The 20,063-nt window shown below is 43.2% G+C and overlaps 2 protein-coding genes across 3 annotated transcripts; both read right to left on the bottom strand.

The window, feature by feature from the left end:
* Positions 1-58: 58 nt before the first annotated feature.
* Positions 59-5,055, bottom strand: lyve1b (lymphatic vessel endothelial hyaluronic receptor 1b). Of its 2 annotated transcripts, none has more exons than XM_019894717.1 (6): positions 4,509-5,055; positions 3,513-3,675; positions 2,069-2,208; positions 1,409-1,729; positions 687-765; positions 59-414 (listed from the first exon to the last, which is right to left on the bottom strand). In XM_019894717.1, the coding sequence occupies exons 1-6, from the start codon at positions 4,555-4,557 to the stop codon at positions 204-206; spliced, it is 963 nt and encodes a 320-aa protein (XP_019750276.1). In that variant the 5' UTR covers positions 4,558-5,055; the 3' UTR covers positions 59-203. The 2 variants fall into 2 exon arrangements, with proteins under 2 accessions (XP_019750276.1, XP_019750274.1); XM_019894715.1 differs by having other exon boundaries at positions 60-414; positions 687-768; positions 4,509-5,051.
* Positions 5,056-5,787: 732 nt separating this feature from the next.
* On the bottom strand, positions 5,788-19,658 carry eif4g2b (eukaryotic translation initiation factor 4, gamma 2b). The gene is made up of 21 exons (XM_019894727.1): positions 19,520-19,658; positions 16,135-16,249; positions 14,798-14,863; positions 14,450-14,575; positions 14,146-14,248; positions 13,923-14,054; positions 13,668-13,734; positions 13,434-13,585; positions 13,248-13,358; positions 12,554-12,736; positions 12,308-12,449; positions 11,277-11,434; positions 11,088-11,201; positions 10,660-10,788; positions 9,832-9,936; positions 9,396-9,611; positions 9,062-9,320; positions 8,690-8,894; positions 7,700-7,908; positions 7,401-7,522; positions 5,788-6,902 (listed from the first exon to the last, which is right to left on the bottom strand). The coding sequence occupies exons 1-21, from the start codon at positions 19,656-19,658 to the stop codon at positions 6,837-6,839; spliced, it is 2,919 nt and encodes a 972-aa protein (XP_019750286.1). The 3' UTR covers positions 5,788-6,836.
* Positions 19,659-20,063: the final 405 nt, after the last annotated feature.

Genomic DNA, 20,063 nt, shown 5'->3' with positions numbered 1-20,063 from the left:
ATGGTTGTTTTTTTTGTTGTTGTTGTTCTTGACAACCGGTACATCTGACGTGTATTTTCGGACACGACCGATGGCCGTCATCATGTGGCAGTCATTTCCCACTTAAAAAAAAAAATCTTTATTTGAAAAACGTAGTAGAACATACAATAAAAATATTTTTGATTGACAATGACTGTCAGAAAAGGATTGATGAAATAATATTTTCATGAAACCCCGCTCATTGATGGGTTCACACAAAGCATGATGTCACTGGAGTACTTTGCGTCTCCTTCCTCCTCCTCCTCTTTTTCCTCTTCCTCCTCGTCATGGTAGTCGTGTTCTCGATGAAGAGCCGTCCGGCTGTTGGTTGGCTTCCACATCTCGGCTTCCACATCATCCCCCTGCAGGACTTGCGACCTACAGGGCCCATTACTCCTTTCCCAGAAGAAGAGAATGATAAATAATGTTTTGTATAATAGGCATCTCAAAAATAATGTTATTTTTTAATTCCCCCACCAAAGTCTTTGGATTTATATATAAAATGAAACAACCCACCAAAATTGGTAACTAATGATTTTGATCCAAAACCATGAGAGCAGTGTATGCTTTGCCAACACTTTTTTCCCTCCCAATAACAGAATGTCAACTAGACAACAAAAACTGACTTTCGTGTTCATACTAATACTGTAATAATGAATTAAACTTACAATTTATAGTAGTAACACAACGCTCCAGCCACTGCCGCCATTATGAAAACGATGCCAAGGACAATGAGCGCCATCCAAACTGCTAAAAATAAATGAATAAAAGAGAAACAGACTATCTCAGCGAGCATCATAAGGTTAAAAACAGATGGTGTGTTTTGACTTTTCTTTGCAAGTCTAGTCTTAACCACAACAGAAATAACTGTTTTGTTTTTATTGTAAACAGAGGCTCGGCAGTCCATCAAATTCCATTTAGATCATATGTTCAAACTACAAATATTAGATTGAAAAAAAAAACAAATACGAAATAAAATACAAAATTCATAGAAATAATACAAGACAAATTATTAGAAAAGGAAGACAAAATATTGTGGGAGATGAGAGGGTTTCAAAAAATTTAGAAAATGATTACAAATATTTCAAAATAATGCCTAGTGTTATAATAAAATACTTGATAAAAAAGAAAATATTAAATAAAAAATATTTGGGGAAAATGTCAAAACAGCGACAAAGCAACATATCCGACAAAAAAAAGAAAATATTATAATATGTAAAACAAACTATAAACTGCTAAAAAAATAAAGAAGATGGAAGTACAAAGTACAAAAATATTTTTTTTAAATGAGACATTTAGTGTAAGAATGTTAAAAAAATGCAACTTGAAACATGACATGCACTGATCAATAAATGACGGCCATGGACAAATAAATTCACTTCAGACATACCTTTCAAGGGTGCCTCGGTGGGCTTCTGGGTTTGCTGATTAGATGCATGAGTCGGAGCTGAGGTGAAGGACGAGGAGGAGGAGAAAGAGGAAGTGGGTGATGAAGTGATGACATGAGAAGGAAGAGCATCCCCGGACGAGAAGGAGGAAGAGGCATGGCGAGGAAGAGCTGGAGAGGAAGTGGAGATCGGGACTTGATGGGACGTCCAGTCAGGTGGCGTTGTTGTGGTTGTCGTCTGTGAATAGGAAGGCGGCGATGTTGAGGATGGGAGTGAAGGTGCAATGGCCGTTGTCGTGGACGAGGTGAATGTTGGCGGGGTGGCTGTTGAGCAGAAAAAAAACCCACTGTGCATTAATTGCAAATGTTTGGTGGTAGACAACTAGTTTTCCCAGTAGTTATCAATACAAAAAAAAAATTGCAATAAAAATAATAATTAAAAAAGGAAGGTACAGTATTTGGGGCCACATAAATACACATTACACAGAAAGAGGAAAATAATTCATCAAAAATAATAGGCATTAGATACGATTTCCCAAAACAAACCCAAATGTGATAAAAATGCAAAAAGTGCTTCTCGAAATAAATCATATCTGTCCCAAAGAGCTAGAATAGCTAGTTGATAGCATGACTTGATTTTCTTTTCATTTGTACACTTAGTACCTGTCGCAGTGAAGCAGAAGACCCCAAAGGCCTGCTCCGCCCTGGCGTTCCACTTGACCAATCCCGTTTTGCCATTCCCGCACTTGCTGCTCGCTGTCAGTCGCGGGACGACGGCCACCTGTTCCGCGACCCAGCCGAACCTGGGAAGGTGTCGCAGACGTCACACTACAACACCTCACAGCTTAAGTTTAGATGCTTAAAAGCCACCGTACCTCCTGATTGAGGCGGCACATACCGGTAATTACACCATAAGTAACATTTGAAAGAGCAAAAATTATGACAGATCTTTCATGGCACATTTCAGTAGATGTGGTTAGCCACATACTGATTTTTGATCTTGTGACTAGTTCACTTTAATCTCAATCAGGGGTGGGCAACCTACGGACAGCGGGCCACCAAGCATATCTCAAAACTACGCCCTGACTTACATTTTCAACATTAAGTTACAGTATGTGTTGTTGGGCTGTTTTGCGACTTTCAAAAGAGAACTTCAGAGTTTGTCATTTCTTCACCACATGAGGTTACTACATCAACTATATAATAAAAGCTCAGGGTTGCGGTCAATAAGCCCTCTAATATGATATTCGTTGTTGTGGTTTGTCACAAAGTGAAGTTGATGACGAGAAAAGATGGAGAAGCCATGCTAATTGTTAAGCTAGCTTAAGATTGGCACCCCTAGCGCATTTAACACCGCAAATAAGTGCTTGGGTGATGGATTTCACTGGAACTGTGCTATAGTGGAGAACATCTGACTTTGAACAGTAAAATAGCAGCGGAAATGAATAAGTGTCTGAATTCTGGAGAGAAAATTATACATGCTAAACTGAACCACAACTGGAAATGAATTAACGTCAACCAGGAGGAATGGTCGAAAGGCTTAAAACCATATTAATATCCCAATTTGGTGTGATTACCTTAAACATAGTGGGCAATTTTATCCATCCATCCATTTTCGAATGTGCTGCAATCTATCCCAGCTATCTTCGGGCAGTAGGCGGGGGACACCCTGAACCGGTTGCCAGCCAATCGCAGGGCAACATATCGACGAAGAATTCCACCGAGGGACAATTTAGAGTGTTCCATTAACCTGCCATGTGGGAGGAAACTGGAGTACCCGAAGAAAACCCACGCAGGCACGGAGAGAACATGCAAGCTCCACACAGTAAGGCCGTAGCCGCAATCGAACCCTGTACCTCTGCAATGTGAGGCCGACGCGCTAATCAGTCAACCACCATGCCGTCTGGGCAATTTTATGCAGAAGAAAATCATGTTTTTTGGTTATTTTATTCATCTCATAAGGTCATACCTCTAAAGTGAACATTAAAGCCGTTAATATGACGTGTGAGTCAACGTGGTGTGTCCCATATGTCTTTTTTTTTTTTACCTCCTGCAATTCTAAAAACAAACAAAACCGAACTGCTCTAGAAGCAACGAAGCCACAAACTTGCACGTCTCCAGGCCGTGGCGCAGCGCCTCCTCCACGTTGGCGATGGTGGCCACGGTGGCGTGACGCGAGTGGCAGGCAGCGGGCGCGGCGGTAAAGTTGAAGGTGTAAGCTCCGCCTTCGATAAACAGGAAGACCCCGGCGGCGCTCTGACCTTGGGAGGCTACGGACAGAACGCATAAACGTGATGTCCAGAACTGGATTCATATTTGACATGTCACAAAATCGTGTGTGGACGCCAGTTCTGATTGGCCGCTTCTTTTGGGTATTTTCAGATATCCAATAAATACCGTCTTTACATTTGACTACTCAACATAACTCAACTGTATTTATAGAACACTTAAAAAAAACAACGCTGTATACAAAGTGCTGTACATGGAGTCAAAAATAATTCATACAACAAACAATAATGCAATAAATGAAGAACCAAGACGGTAGAAAAAGCATGATTTTTCACCTGCACTTCAAAGCATTCACACTTGGTTCTGACTTCACTTCTGTTGGCATCTTCTTCCATTTGCATGCAGCATAACAGCTAAATGCTGCTTCATCGTGCTTTAGGCGCACCTTACTTGAAACCCAAATTATTAAACCCAACACACGCTCCTCCCTTCAAAAAAGAAGAAATGGCTGTTGCCCCTAAATAATGGAACTGATCTACAGCGGACAGTTGTGCTCATAAATTTCCCGATGAGAATTTGTAAAATATGTTCAACACTTCGTCAGTTCACAAAAGCACAATCATCAAATTAAACAAAACAATCAATAAAACAATGACATGGACCCCCATTCAGTCTTGTTTTTCTCATTTAAAAAGGTTTGACAGGTTAGATACATTTATTGCCACAACTGCATACAGGATCATAACATAATTCGTGTGTTCCTAATGAATTGTCCAAAAGCATTCACATTTAAAGGATCTCTTCATTCATATTCATGCACCCATGACAGAATCATCACCGGGCTCAAAGCGTAGCCTCCATTTATTTCGGGTACCTGTGAGGAGCGTGGAGGTGAGCGTCAGCGTCAACAAGCGGGTCAACATGTTGGAAGCGGTCGCGTCCACCGCCACCGCGATGTTCTACCAAGCCAGGACACAAAGCCAATGCGGCGGACAAACAAAAAAGCGGAGCGAACGCGACGGTTGATGGGAGGAAACAGGAAGTGGAGGTCAAATCTGCAGCGTGGCCCACTGACCAGATAACCACCAAGACCTGCACTGCGATCTATCTTTTTGCTGTTGTGTTGTCAAATAAAACTCTCTTTAAAGTCGTTTCCTGCTATGGAACATCATCACAATATGATTTAGTTAAGTCTCTGTTTGAAAATCATGGATTTGTCCTCCACCCCACCCCTCAACCTCCTTCGCTTTTTTTGTGCTTGGTCAGCTCTAAATGCCCGTTGGGAAAACTGGAATTTCCGCCATAGTGTTCCCGTTGTTCATCTCACCTTAACTGTAAAGTTCATTTGGAGGACTAGCGAAACGTCCCGAGCTACGGGTCGTGACCTTTGAAAGAACAAGATCCCGGACACAAGCGGCCGAAATGAGCTTTCTCCATAGGGTGTCTGGGCTGTCTCCCTTAGAGATAAGGTGAGAAGCTCGGTCATCCGCGGGAGGGGCTCAGAGTCGAGCCGCTTCTCCTCCATGTTGAGAGGAGCCAGATGAGGTGGCTCGGGCATCTGATTAGGACGTCTCCCTGGTGAGGTGTTCGAGAATAGTGAATAGTTGAGAACACCTTGGTGACACGTTTATTTTAGAGCGATTTCACAATACAGTAGGTTATTCATATAGTTGTGTTGAAAGTAATGGTCAGTCTGTGATTTTCTACGTTACACCATATGCTAACCTCATACAATTTCCTGTGTCAAATCAACTCTGAAATTTCTATTTAGCAGTGTCCGGCATGAAAGCTGGCCTTTCCCCAGTGTCCATAATTTGTGCACCGACAAGTCAATCCCCGCAAATTTCAAACTTGATCGTGTCAGAGCCTTTGTGTGACCAAATTTTGACGCAAATTAACTGAGTGGATCTACCACCTATTTGCCTCTCTCGTGTCCAACCAATTAACCTTCCTGCTGTGTTTCCTCAACCCTCAAATTTGTCCTGTTTCCCAGAACCATGTTCCGGGTGAGCGCACCGCAATCCCCGTGGGACGCTGGGCCTGCCCACTTTGGCGAGCTGTCCCCTTTTGAGGGATCGCACCCCGAGTCGGCAACAGGCCAGGAAGCAAGTGGAATATTTTTGGATCCCCACAGACCAGGAAGAAGTCAACCATTCAGACAAGTGATAGTTTTTATTGGTGTTCATTTAGTGACTTTATTGACATTAAAGCAGGTGCACAATCATGAATGAGGATGTTCACTTACAATGACTCAGCAGTTTTTAAGTAAGGGGAGATGAGTAAGGAGAACTAGGAGCGGGGCACTTGCATCATTTTATTTCATTCACTGAAACGTTAAAAAACAAAACACAAACATGATCAGCGTTGTCATTTGTTTCACTTAAATTAAGGGATCACTGCCGTATGTCATGAAAACGGCAGCAAGGACCGGAGCACTCATCAACTGCAGTTGGGTGGGAGGCCTTCATTTTAGGACTATCGTGTAACAAAATTTACCTCAAATGAAATTGGGTTACGAGGGAAGTCGACGCACAGCATTGTGGAGCAACCGGCACGCTAAATGTAACAAGGTAACTTCTCAAATCAGCCACGGGAATGAACCTGTATTTGTTGTTTTAAAATACAAATGCAATCTGAAGATTCGTTGTAACGCAAAATCGGCTTCAATACAGCTCGGGCCAACTAGCTTGGTAACGTGCCTCACTGAGTGCTGCTGTTTTGGCGAGTGACTTCCAAAGAATGTCAAGAATGCCAATGATTATACGCTGTGTAATTGTTGTTTCTCACGTGACTAATTGGGGCCATTATTTGAAGAAATACGATATCAAGCACAGCGCATCGGGCTTTAGGTTTCAGAAAGGGCACAAAATGCCTGTCTGAAGAGGTAGAATGTCACCGGTGACTGGTTGAGGAGGAATTTTGACGCAAAAAGTTCAACACGGGCCATCGAAACCAAATATTACAGCCTTGATGGTTGCCCCAGAGCGAGTTAATTCGTCGAAAGAAGGTAAGAGGAGTTAAAAAGGAAAACAAGAACAAAGTCATGTCACTCCACACGTGTCGACAGAACGGAAGGAGGAAGGGGAGAGGAGGGTTTGGATGTGGTGGTGTTGCTCGTTAGTGGTTGGTTAATCGATCAATCAATGGTGGAGGTGAATGCAAAGGAAAAGGCAAAATGTCATCTTGTGCGGCTGGCGCCTCTTCAATCGCCGTCGTCCTCAGACTCCTCTTCCTCGGCCGTCTCCAACCACGTGAGCCACTGATTGACCTGAAGGAAGACCACAATTGAACTCAGTGGCGCTTTCCAGTGTTTTTCAAAATCAGTATGAGTTAAAAAAAAAAAAAAGATTGGTCAAACTCCTGTTTGACTTCAGCTGCGTAGTAAATGGCAAAATCGAGAGTTTTTGCTGTCACCATTATGTTTTACGATACTCAAAATTCCTAAGATTTATTTTGATTCAATATGACAGCCTGTGTGGATGACTAAAGAAATCAGAGAATTTTTACTGTTGAGAAGCTGAAATTGTGGACAATTTTAACTTAAAAAAAATATCGCGATTGAGGTCATCTGTGCCATGCTCAAGCCCGCTTGACACCAACGTTATGGTGTGTCGATGTTATTCATGACAAATAAATGATGAATAGAACTAATCGAGCTCAAGTATCATGGTATGCTCGGCGTAGGCCTGCAACTGCCAATTTTAATAACTGACGAGACCAATTTCCATGCAATAAAAATAAAAGTTTATATATGTTTTTAAAGTACCTGGAACAAAGCTTTTCCTTTCCCAGGGAATTCTTGGGTGATGTCTTCTTTCCATGCTAGGAAGGCTTCTTCTTCAATGATCTCCATGTCGTAGAAATTGACAAAGTAGCGCAGCAACATGCCTTGAAAAACAAAACGGCACTAAGTATGCGTTTTTTTGGGGGAGGGAGTAAATAAATAACTTTCCCACCGAACCCACCGGAGCAGGATCTGAGAGTGTCTTTGCGCTTTCACATTTTCGCAAAATTTGACTGGGGTGTACCTAATAAAGTGACCCGGGGCGGGTGGTCATAGCGTACCTTTGGGGAAGCCGTTGGCGTTGCAGTGCACCTGCAGGGCGTAGAGGGCGCTGACCTGCAGCTGGGTGTGGTCGTGCAGGAACTTCTGCATGACGGGTTTGAAGGCCAGCAGCAGCGTCTTCTCCTGCTCCAACTGCTCCTTGGAGGGGGCCGACAGCTGCTCGTCGCCCTCGGACATGCACAGCTCTTGGGCAATGTACTGCAGGAAGCTGAGGTGAGAAAAGAAGGTTTCGATTCAAGATGTGAAGGCAAATAGGATTTTTTCTTCAAGTTTTTGGGCTGGCCGACAGCTGTCTCTCACACAGAGTAGATCCAGTTCTGCAGTTAGCAGTGGTCTGTAATCTTCAAATATAGAGAAAAGCTCTCCACAGAACATAAACAAATTCATTTGGAGTAATGGCACCTATTTTTCTGACAACCAGGCTTCTCAATCTGCCCACCATCACCTTTTTAACTAACCTTGAGGCCAATGTCAAATGTCATTTTTAGTTGTGTGTGTGTGTGTATATATATATATATATATATATATATATATATGTGTATATATATATATATATTTTTTTTTGGTCATGTTGCGGGCCGCAAAAAAATGGATTGTGTGCCGCAAATCACACCTGGGCCATCTTTTGGAAAATTGGTTTATAGCTATTATCCAAAAATTATGTGGATAATTTAGAGAAATTAGTGTTGTAATCGGTGTGAAAGTCTTTAGATTATAATCTAAAAATGTTTTTTGAATATTTTTTAGGGTGGGGAGGGAGGTTGTTGAAACTTTACCGTGGTTTTAAAAAGGTTTCAACAACCGCTAATACTGTCGGCTCAACATTTTTTTCCAGAGAACTCATAAGCAAGGCCCAATATGATTGCCTATTTGCAGAGTTGAGTAAACGAAACAACTCTCAAGTTAATTGATAATATTTTTTTTGGTCTTGTTGTCAGAATCTACTATCAGCTCATGCCTCGTTCAGATTTTGTTGCTTTCTACCTTACCTGGTCATGAGGATGTTGACGAAACCTTTGTCGGTGTGGAGCTTGGGGGAGATGTTGTCCTTGATCCACTTGTAAATGGACTGTGGAGATGGGTCTGCCGTGATCTGCTTCAGCAGCTCCTTCTCCAGCTTGAGCAGCGGGAACAGGAAGCTCAGGCCCTTGCCCTCCAGGATCTCCAGCATGCGATCCCTGTTCTGGTCGATTTCTAGACAGTGGACAAGGGTTTAGCATGGATGCTACACCTTCCGGAGCTTACTTAATGCGTCTTCAAAGAAAACTTCAGAATTTCAACCGGGCTAACTTCATGCTATGGTCGATTGTGATTGACCATTGTCGAGCAGCACCGAAAATGGACGGCCACGAAGCACCTACCAGGCAGCATCTTCTGCATGTTGACTTTGCTCTGTTGGAAGATGTCGGTGAGCCACTCGCGGTCCTTCAGCTTGGCGGTCTGCTGCAGGCAGAGCAGGAAGAGCGGGAAGTGGGTGCCGTTCTCCAGCGGGTGCGCCAGCTCGGCCACGCTCAGTAGCTCGGCGATGACGGCCCGCGCGACAAACTGGGCCAGGTAGGACTTAACCAGGGGCACGTCGACCTCGATCTTGGGGCACTGGTCCAGGACATTGAGGAAAGCCTGTAAAAAGAGAGACGTGACCATGCGGCCATGTTACTGGAAACAAAATGAGAGCATTTTTGACACCATGCAGACCTGCATGAAGTTCTCAGCTGTGATGAGTCCGTCGACGCGCAGCGCGTGGATGAGGGTGCTGGCGTGCTCTTTGTCCTCGTCAGGTCGGTCCAGAGAGCACACGATGATCTTGCTCAGCATCTCCGACAGGAAGTGCTTGGGCGCCTTCATTTCGCGCACGCTACTGACCGCCTCGCTCAAGTTCTTGCTGGTGAAGTACTCGCTCATGGTCGCCTCCTATGGTAATCCATTAAAAATGCATCATTATCTCTTCAACCTTTCATGAAAGTCTCATATCGGCACATAAATTAGGCAGTATAGTGAACCACCATATATTCCTGGAACACCGGTGTGTCTTTTAAAGATCAGAAAGAATCTATGCTGTCAAAAACACAATGTGACCGGCCGATTTAGTTTGGAGGTGTTTTTTTTCTACTTATGATACTGGTTGACCTACCGTCATCTTCAGCAACTCCTCCCTGGCAGGAGGCGGTTTCTTGTTGGTCTTGGGAGGTTTCTCTTGAATGGGCGGCGGGTTGGTTTTCAAGCCAAGCTGAGGGGGCTGCGGTGAAGAGGTGTGCGATTAAACACACAGGGTGTTGAATTATTATTGTTATTATTTTTTTATTACTCATATCTTTTTGCTTCCTTTTATGCCAAGAAATGACCTTCATTTATTTTCTTTCATTAAACTTGGACTCATATGTATTCAAATAAACACCTACAACAAAACAAAATGAGTCGTGGTCAGTGAGGGAATGAGTACAGTGGTACTTTCTTCTGAGTGCCTCAAATCAAGAGTTTTTCACATTGCGAGCAGTCCACGGATCGCTTTTTGGCTTCGTGTCGCGAGCCAAATTTTGCATGACGAGCCACTTTCACAAATACGGCTGCTCAAGTGAAGCAGGGGGGGAAAAAAGGCGACACACACGCACACACTTTCAGCCAAACAATTAGACAAGGAAATCACTCAAATAGTACATAGCAGAGGTGGAAAACTGCCAATTGAGCTGGAGCCAGAACTCCTGATGACGGTCACAAAGACCTTTAAAGCACACTAGCAAGCGAGTGCTCAACGGTGTGTGTACATCAGCTTAATTTAATCACTAAAAAAAAAAAAAAAATCAGCATATTAAAAAAATGGCATTTCACTTACGAGGAATAAATTGAGTTACAAGCTTGGCCATGGCACAAATTCATCTCGTAAATGTGCAAAGGTAGCATTGTACATTTTGATGGGACAGCTTGTCCAGTTCAAAGTGACACCTGCACAAGACCTGCTCACCTGTCCCAGGGGTGGAGTTTGCGTGCGAGGGGGCTGGGCGCTGGGAGGCATCATGGAGGGGATCTGCGGTGTGAGTTTGGGAACCTGGCTCTTGTTGAGGAGGAATGATTGAGCTGGCCGCAGGCTGATCTGCGGGAGGACACACACACACACAACACAAAAAAAGGGCATTTATTCATCACATCTTAAAACAAATCCACCACCTCAGCACCAACTGCGGTCATGCCCTCAGATCTCATAATCACAGTCAGAGGACCACCAACCAGTGCGAGGAAGAAGAGCAGAGGAGGAAAGAGAGAAAGGTGGAGGAGGAGAGGACTGGTGGCAGTTTGCTCCCTCAGAATAACGCGTCTTTTTATCATCAACGAGCATGAAGGGGGGAGGAGGAGCGCACGCTAACGGGTGCAGCGCAGACCTCATCAAGTTACCTCATCCGCATTGAGCTGTCCTTTCTTGCTGAAGCGTGGGGGCAAGTCCTTGGACGGGACCTGCTGCTGTGCCGCGTGGTTCTGGCTCTGGCTGAGGAAATGCTGGTTCTGAACCTGCACGGACAGAGAGGAGAGTGAGACATCTGGGAATGGGATGACATGTTAAGAGGAGGTAAGGTGCTCGCTTACCTGGTTGGACTTGACGAAGGACGACTTGGCCCCAATGTCGAACTGCGATTGTGGCTGAGGAGCGATGTGGCCGTTGAAGAGCGGGTTGGTGCGATGGCGTCCCATGGTAGGAGAGTACCTGTCCTGGATGACTCCCGGTCCTGTTCCAATACCACTGCCTGGAGGAGGGCCACATGTTAAAAATGTAAATTTGATTGTGGAGTCATCTTTGCAAGTCATAAAATATGAACGCAATAAAAACAATGCACTGATTTTTGATCAGGTGGAATCTTTGGATAAAAAGTTACTTCATGTCGTTCCTGCGGATCTTCCTGAGGATTTTAAGTAAGTTAAATTGTAAACGTTTTGTGGCCATCACAATATATCGCAGGTGAAATTTACCCGATACAAAGTTTATTAAGAAATAATTTTGTACATGGAAAAACAACATGAAACCTAATTTTTGTTTTCTTTTTACGACACAGGTCAACGGGCGGAAAAACGAAGTGATTCACACAGACTGAAATCTTCTACTTTTTATCATTTTGATGATTTCATCTTAAAGCACTTGTTTCAAATTTAAGGCCTGGATTCATCTCATCACGTCACTTTAAGTGGCTTGCTCAGGCTAATCCCGTGCGTCTACCTAATGTTTCTTGCTAAACATTTATACCAGAATTGTAAATTGTCTCCACTTTTAACACCCCTGGCTTACAGCGAACAAGACAAACCACACAATGAACTAAGAAATTAGCATGTCACGTAATAACTGAAAACGAGTTTTAAAAAAAAACCCGATCTAAATATAGTTATGATTTTGAAAACAGATATATGACATATTAAATATTGAGGATTCAAGTCAATATTAACTGACCAGCTAGTAATGGCGTTGCGGTGAGGATAGTTTTTGGTTTCTTTATATATAATTACTGACTTTGCAGTTGGTCATAATGACCCTTGAGTATTTTGGATGCAGTTTCAGCATATGAGAAGTTGATTAAAAAAAAAAAAAAAATGGGTGTATCGTGGCTCCATTTCCTGACTACTCATACCCGGCATTTGTCCAAACATGTCGGCCAATCCGCCCAGCGTCTCCCTGTCCAATTTCATTCTGTTGGGCATGAAGGGGCTTTCCAAGAAGAAGTCCATCCTCATGCCCTGCGACATTGGTGCTGGGATGAAAACGCCCAAATCCTGCAGGTAAAAAGATGCCAGTTCATCAATAAATAAATAAAAATATCACCAACGCAGAGATGTTCTGCTCGGGAATGTGGCGCGCTCATCCAAGACCCGCTAACCTTCACCGCGTCCTGTCGGATTTGGTTGATCGTCTTCGGTCCGTTGTCGAGGAAAGCCTTGCGGGGGACCCAGTTGTTCTCTCGCAGCTCCACTGTGTCTTGCAGCAGGAAGCGTATCCTCGCTGGCAGATCCTTGTTGTTCATTAAGGATCGCATACGGCCAAAGTACTGATCCATTAAAGACTGTGGAAACAGAAAAAAAAGGCTTAAATTGACACAAAGGATTATTGTGCACCACAGCAAAAGCTCCGGTTAAACATATTAAAAAAATAAAACAGGTACATTTTTCTTGTGGAAAAAGAAAACATGAATCGATGATCACATCTTTTTAGAATCGATGGTCCTATGGATTATTCCAATGAATACTCAAGACTTGCTGCTAGTTGCTTTTTTGAAAAACAGAAGACAAGGATTGGTTCGTTGTTCGCCCTCATGCTGCAAGTGGTTCTCATGGTAACAAAAGTCCGACTCGGCCTTTGCAAAATGGCGCGATGGTTAATTGTGCTGTAATTCTTGATACTTTGTGTACTGTGACTGAAGGAAGTCACTGGCCTTTATAGACACCTGGCAACCATTAAGCATGAAGAACACAATACTCTACGTCAACTTTAGAAGATGGAAACAAGTGGAAAATGAAGCCAAATTGAATGTCTCCCCTAAGAGGCAACTGTGACATCTTTCTGATTGCGGTTACCTTTGCTTTCTCATGGTCGAGTCTCGGCCCGACAGTCCTCATTATCTGACAGAGACACTCCAGATCCTCGCCCATATCCTTAAGTTGGACTCTCTTCTTCTTTTCCAGAAGCTTTAAAAAAGGAGAGAGGGTCACACAATTTTCGCCGAAGGACATCTTTTCCAAAGATCCGAGGAGGATGTGTACCGTTTTGATGCACTTATGAAGGATAGATTCGTGGATGAGGTCAAGTTTGCCAAGTTCCCCGATGAATTTAATGTTGCCAAGCATCTTGATCTTGGCAATGGCTCTCTGCTCTTCCTCCTCAGAAGTAAGAGGGTTGTCGTGCTTGTCATAGACTGATGGATGAGACGAGGCGGTTAGTCGGGACAGATTAAATTGAACCAACGGGCAAAGCCACTTCTCATCAAGTCGACGTACTTTCAACATTTCTGGCGCGGTTTTCAAATTCATCTTGAAGCTTGGAAATCAGCAGTCTTCTGAAGGTCTGGAAAAGCAGCACCGTCAGCGTGGAAAGTTAACCATTTTTTTTTTCAACGAAAAAAGGGTATAGAATGCACATTCAAAGCTGTAACGATGACGCAAATAGTGAGTGGCCTGTGATGTTTAGTAAGCGTGTGTGTATGTAAAATACGTCGCCGCCGATAGAACCAACGGTGAAGGAATTCCACGCACTGTGCTCTGCTTTTGGGAGGTTTGGCTCTCGGTCGAAGGGCCATCAAAGTTTGGTGCGTCCTCTGCCAAGCGCAGACATAGCTGAGCATAGAGTGAGCTATACTTGGGCTCTTCTAGGGCTTTGTCCACAATCTGCACGACACAGAACAAGCGGTCGAGAGTCACCTGGTGAAAGCTTGTGCGTCGCCATCCGAGTGCTGCGCGTGCGTGTGCATGTACGTACCAGCAAGATGATACCTTTAAGGACGAGTTTGGAGTCTACGCCCACGTTGAGGAGCTCAAGGCATAGCTTGTCAAACTTATCAGGCGTGAGTTTGTTGAGTATGCTGGAGGAATGAGAGCACATGGCGCCTCAGTGTGACGACGAAGAATAAAACAAGTCATCTTCGTATTTAAATGCCACACAATGCAATGGACCGCACTGGTTCTGGCACAAAGTTGATTGTTGGCTAATTGTCTAATTGGCCAATTTACATCAGAGTTTTCAATCTGCTTGTGTGAAGAGGTGAAAAAGCACGCTCGCTTACCCTCTCACTTTCCTGAAGATGGCATCGTGCCGCTCTTTTTCGTTGCTGGAGTTGGCATCTCGTCTAGTGCTTCGTGAAGGAACCCATCTCTGAACGCTTTGCCCTGGGGTTTTCCCCAGGAACTCGCTGCGCAAGCCCAGAGGAGACCATTCATATTAACACACACCCACACCGTACCATTTCTTCCCCAAAAATAAAATTAATTAAAAAAAAAAAAAAACAAGCAAACAAACATGACTTCATAACTTGAAATGACAGTTGTGGGTTACAGGTGAGGATTAAAGCATCTGTGGATGACTGTGGACATGTTACAACAAGCGCTGGAGAACGGTTGAGGTGGTGACACACCTGTTGCCGACAGTCTTGGGATAGTGCTGAGGTGCACCCCTACCACCTCCTCCCCCCGAAGAAGCACTGCGCCAGGGAGCACAAGCAAAATACAAGCTGTAAGACTGACAACAGAATAAGACTTTATTTGTCACAATGTGGCAACTGTGCGTGAATAAATTAAATACTGCATGCAGTTGATGCTTGCCTCACATATGATTAAGAAAGCATGGTACAGCACAATTTAATGAGTTCCAGTACAAGAGCTGGTACTTTAAATATGCGTTTTTCACTTTCGTATTAAAAGCATTTTGGTTAACCCATGAGAGGTTCTGGATAATGGTGCATTAACTGGAAGTGTAATGATACACCAAAATCATAGTTCGGTTCTCATCTCATCGTCGAGTTTTTTTTCGGGGGTGGGGTGGGGGGGGGGGGCAATTTTGATCTGAAAAATTATAAACGATTGTCACAAACAACATTGTCTTTGAGGTAATACATTTCCCATGGGACGTAAACCAGAAATCTAGCAGGTAAAAAGAGAGAAACCTGTCTTTTCTGTAGCAAGATCAAATGCATAGGGCTAAATTCTACTTTGAAAATTAAGCGAAAGATATTTGCACCCCACTTCAAATTATTTTTAAAATCGTGTCAGTGAAAGTGTATTAACATGTTCCGTGTGTTGCCCATGACTTGGGGAAAGTTTTTTTTCCTTAAAGCACTTACTCACATACTGTAGCTGATCTATCAGGAGGGGTAATTTATTCTCCTGTCAAAAAAAGTCATCACACAATGATGCACAGATGAAGGTTTAATTAAGAAATTTATCTACACTAGAGACTAAAACTATTTATTATATTAACCTTGGGAGCACTGTTCGCTCGTACGGCGCCATTTGGACTTGGCTCTCACTCAATTGTCGACCTAATAAAATGTCCTCGGATCGAACTTAACACAAATCAGAAAACAGATTAGCAGAACATTGTGTCGCTGTCAAATGCAACAGGTACTTTAACGTAACAATTGGATTGAATTATAGAGATGCACTGGCAGCGGTTTATGTTTGGCGCCAATGACAGTCTAAGGTGGTGGTGCCTGCGTGTAGATTTTATCTAACACCGCATCACACAGAGTCGATGGCATGCCCACTGCAGCAGGGTTGTGCTGCCATCCACCACCCAGAGGACTCAAATCATCACAAGGCTCGTATCAACAGAACCCCCGCCTCCTCACTTTGCCCCTCCGGCTATAGAAACAGCCATTTTGAGCCTTTCCCACATCCTGCTTTGTTCTATGCAGCTGGAAGTTACATGATGTGGGGGGGAGATAGAAATACAGTACAACACAAGAGTATTTACCTGAAACGAGAAGCACCCCCTTCTGCAATCACACTCTCCACTTTGGCGGCTTGACAATGAAGAATAGTGGAAAGAATAAGGATAATAGGAAGGGATGGGGTGGGGGGGAACGGTGCTGGGGAGGGAGAAGAGGAACAAACACCAAGTTAATAGACGAGCAATCACACACTAATCATAATCTATAATCCAACAAGGAATAAACTTGCTTTAGTTCATATTTCAATCCGTAGTAGCTTTCGTTACAGCCTGGCCTCGTCACTGACGAATACGCATGATATGAAAGCATTCATGAGGTCAACACGACAATGCACGCATGATGCCGTTATTACACAATTAATTTCTCTGCGAAGGGGTGGACACGAGTGACAAGACGTGGAACAGGTCATTCGTGACCATCTCTGTTGGAACAAAGCTCGCTCACTCTCCAGTCTATTTGGGATAGCGGGCTAGCCCAGCCGCTGAGCGAAACGACGTCGCGTGCTAAAAAGCGTTCAAAACAACGTTTAATGTCAGCAAGATATTGTTCGGTTGTGTTTGAATTGTTAACAAAATTAGATGATACAAACTGCCTCATGCGACAAAATTGGTAATCCGGTTGGAGAAAATAAAACACGAACATTCCAGTGCAGTAGAGCGGGGAAAAGCGCCGTGGATGGCCGATTACCAGAGCCCCAAATCGGACACGACACTCGTTCTTATTCTGACCGGCGAGCAATAAATTGCATTTGATATCACACTAAATCGAAGCAGTATCAGAGAGGCGACGACGCCGTAATGGCCAAGGATGGGTTACGAGCAGCCGGCTCGGATGCTAACACGCTAACAGCTAGTAAGACTGGATGGCAAATTTTCGCTTGTCAGCCAGCGCGACGCCATTTTGGATCAACCGGTGCGGCGTTTGCGTCGCAGGGATAGAGAAAAATAATCTGCCCTACCTTCACCAAGGCAGCGTCAGTTTCGTTAATGTTTTGTGACTACCTAAGGGGAAAAAGGGAACTGTGCAAAACACAAGCGCAGAGTGGGCTTCCTGACGGCAAACGGATTGGCGAGCGGCAGGAAGACGAGCACAAAACAAAGCACGGGCATCAAATGTCTCTTGCTCGGTCGGGCTAGTTTGCGTTAGCTGCCTAGCAGTTTCGATTAATTTGGGCCACACGAGTCGCCAATCAAAGCGTTTAGTATCGTTGACGAATTTTGTTGCTGTGCCGATTCAGACCAATTAAAAGCCAGAAGGACATTATAAGGCGTTACCAGTAAGAACATCAGCCAATGAAATGTTTTGAAAGAAGACAACGAACCGCCCTCTTTTTAATTGATTGACGTCCAATTTAACATCTGCAGTGCAGGAAACCACATTACGTGGGTTGGTTATTCATAAATAAAAATCGGCTTTAACGTATACCGAAAATCTGTAAATGAATTCAAAGAGAATAATTTCCCATTTCTCATTATATTAACATTAAAGTTCATGCTAACCATTTAGTTGACACGCATATTAATAAATACCATTCCACAATTTTCCTCCCATCATCCTCATTAATTTGGTTTTAATGCACAGGAATGAAGCAAACCTGGACATGTGATTAATTTTCATAGCTAGGAAATGTAGGGCAAAATGTAACGCTTGATACCTTTATTGGAATTACGGAGATAAAATACAGGCAAAGTGGAAGCTTTTATCCAGTGAATTATTTAGTTTAAATTGAATTTTATTGTCTTTAAAAAGTGCTTAACATTGTATTAAATGCTACTTTTTATTAAAACAATTATTATTTTTTCCATTTTCAAACTGGAATTAATTTTAATTTGGGGGCTTTTAAATGAACAAAAATAGTTTAGAAAATAAAAAAAGTAAAATGAAATGCATTCGTTTTGGGGAAAAAACACATTTTAAGGCTGATTAATACAGAATTAAATAATTATTAGCCGACATAGCAGTTACCGTTTCAGTTTTTCGTCACGCGAAACTTGCAGAGTGACTTACAGTGTAACTCAGTCGCCACTAGAGAGCAGAATAGTCCCTCCTATTCAGAAGAAACCTGATTTAAAAAGAGAAATTGAAGCTTTTCCCTCATATGGGATGTATCCACAAGACCCCCGTTAAAGCAACAATCAACCACACCAGCCTAAAAGTAATTATCGCTTTAATTAGCCATGCACCTTGCTCCCATATCTGAAGCAGAAGAGGAAGACGAGGAACCAGAAGGAGCTCAGCTGCACAGTGCAAATTGATTCGTGGCACATTCTAATTGTTTCACCAAAGCATAAACCAGAGAGCATTCAGGCGTGAGGCTAAAAATATTCCAGAAATTAAACATGCCAACCATAAGAGAATAATAGCTTATTCCCTTTAGACAATTTTTCCACCAATCAAAAATAATGGGAATAGAAACAGCGGAAAAAAAAATTGAGATACTTTAGTGACTGATGCACAACTTTGTCATCAAAACTCATGCATAATAGAAGGGAACAGATATTGCCCTCTGTTGTGACTGATACATACTGTAACTCGTGCACATAAATATTTTATTTCCTCCAGCTGATTGGTCGCTTTAGGGTGCATCATTTTCAGATACACGGTGACCGGCATTCATCCTGGTGGTTGGATTTGGGAGAGAAAGTAAGTCAAGCCAGCCCTTATAGATTGAAATTTAATACATAATGACCTATGAACAATTCTGTTTATGAAAAGCCTTTGGGAATGCATTGTGCTCGGATCTTGGGGACCTATTCAAGAAAATAGATCCGGCATGAGCTGCATGAAAGCTGTTCAACTCTTTCATAAGTGAGCCATTGGAAGAGGCTAAGCCTTGTGATATTTTCACAGGCTGAAGTTGGCATAAGTACAGATGTCCAAATACATTTTGGTGCAGATTGATCTCCGTTTTTTTTTCCACATTATTCGCCACGTATGTACAATGATTTGGAATGGACAAATTATGTCCGATTCCTCTGCTGACTCCCACCAAGTCATGGGAAGAGGGAGAGGGGGCGTGGTCATATTGCTGAGGAAAAACTGGCGTTTTAAGAGTAGTTATTTATCGACTTGTTTCTGTTAAACAAATTGATAACATTGAAAATGCAAGCGGAAAAAAAAAGTTTTGGGGTGAAAAGTGGGACTTTGTTGCTGGACCGTTCTTGAACAAGACCTCTTTGTATTTTTAAAATGAGAAATAAACGATGCTAAGGAGCTAAAATGGATGCCAGTGTTTCAGATGTGACAAGCGTGACCTTATCCAAACGTGCTCTCGTTCTAACAATGCAAGCCTTGGACATTTAAAAATAAGTGATACTGTACCATCTTTGGGGTAGAAACAATAAGGCAGTAATTTTTCCTTACTCGGATCTCCTCAAAGGCTCTTTTGGCTTGACCTCAATGCTTCACCTACGTGCCTCCCATGTGTGCCCCGCTTCATGACCTTGGGGAGGCTTGGGGCAGCAAATGCCAAGGAAAGGTCGATCATTGAATTCTCCTCCAAGGCGCAGTGACCTTGCGGGCACATTTCTGCTGAGCCCTTGTACATGGCATACAGTATAGTCTTACAGAGAACACAAATGCAGGCAATGTAGTACAGCTTCTATATGCAAGTTGTGCACCTGTCACAGTGGAGAGTTATTTAAAAAAAAAAGGGTCGTAAGTAATGCACGTTGCCCTCAGCATTCATGTATATAGAAGAAAACAGCTTTTGAATAGCCGTCAACTGTCGTGACCGATGCGAAGCTTTGACATCAAGACTCACGCCTGTCAAGAAAAATGGGTATTGAATAGTTGTCTACTGTAGTGACTGATGTGCATACAGTAGGAGGCTTGTGCACACATTCTTGTGTTTGGTGGTCTTTTGTGCGGGGAAATAGAAGAGAGCAGAACAGGAATGAGCTGGTTTGCTTTGGTTGTGGTGTCAGACAGCGATAACCTATTGTCAAATGAG

The sequence above is a fragment of the Hippocampus comes genome, unplaced genomic scaffold (assembly GCF_001891065.2).
Source record: "Hippocampus comes isolate QL1 unplaced genomic scaffold, H_comes_QL1_v1.1 scaffold319, whole genome shotgun sequence".
Lineage (NCBI taxonomy): Eukaryota > Metazoa > Chordata > Actinopteri > Syngnathiformes > Syngnathidae > Hippocampus > Hippocampus comes.
The sequence above is the reverse complement of the archived record's forward strand: the minus strand, read 5'-3'. Positions and strand labels throughout refer to the sequence as shown.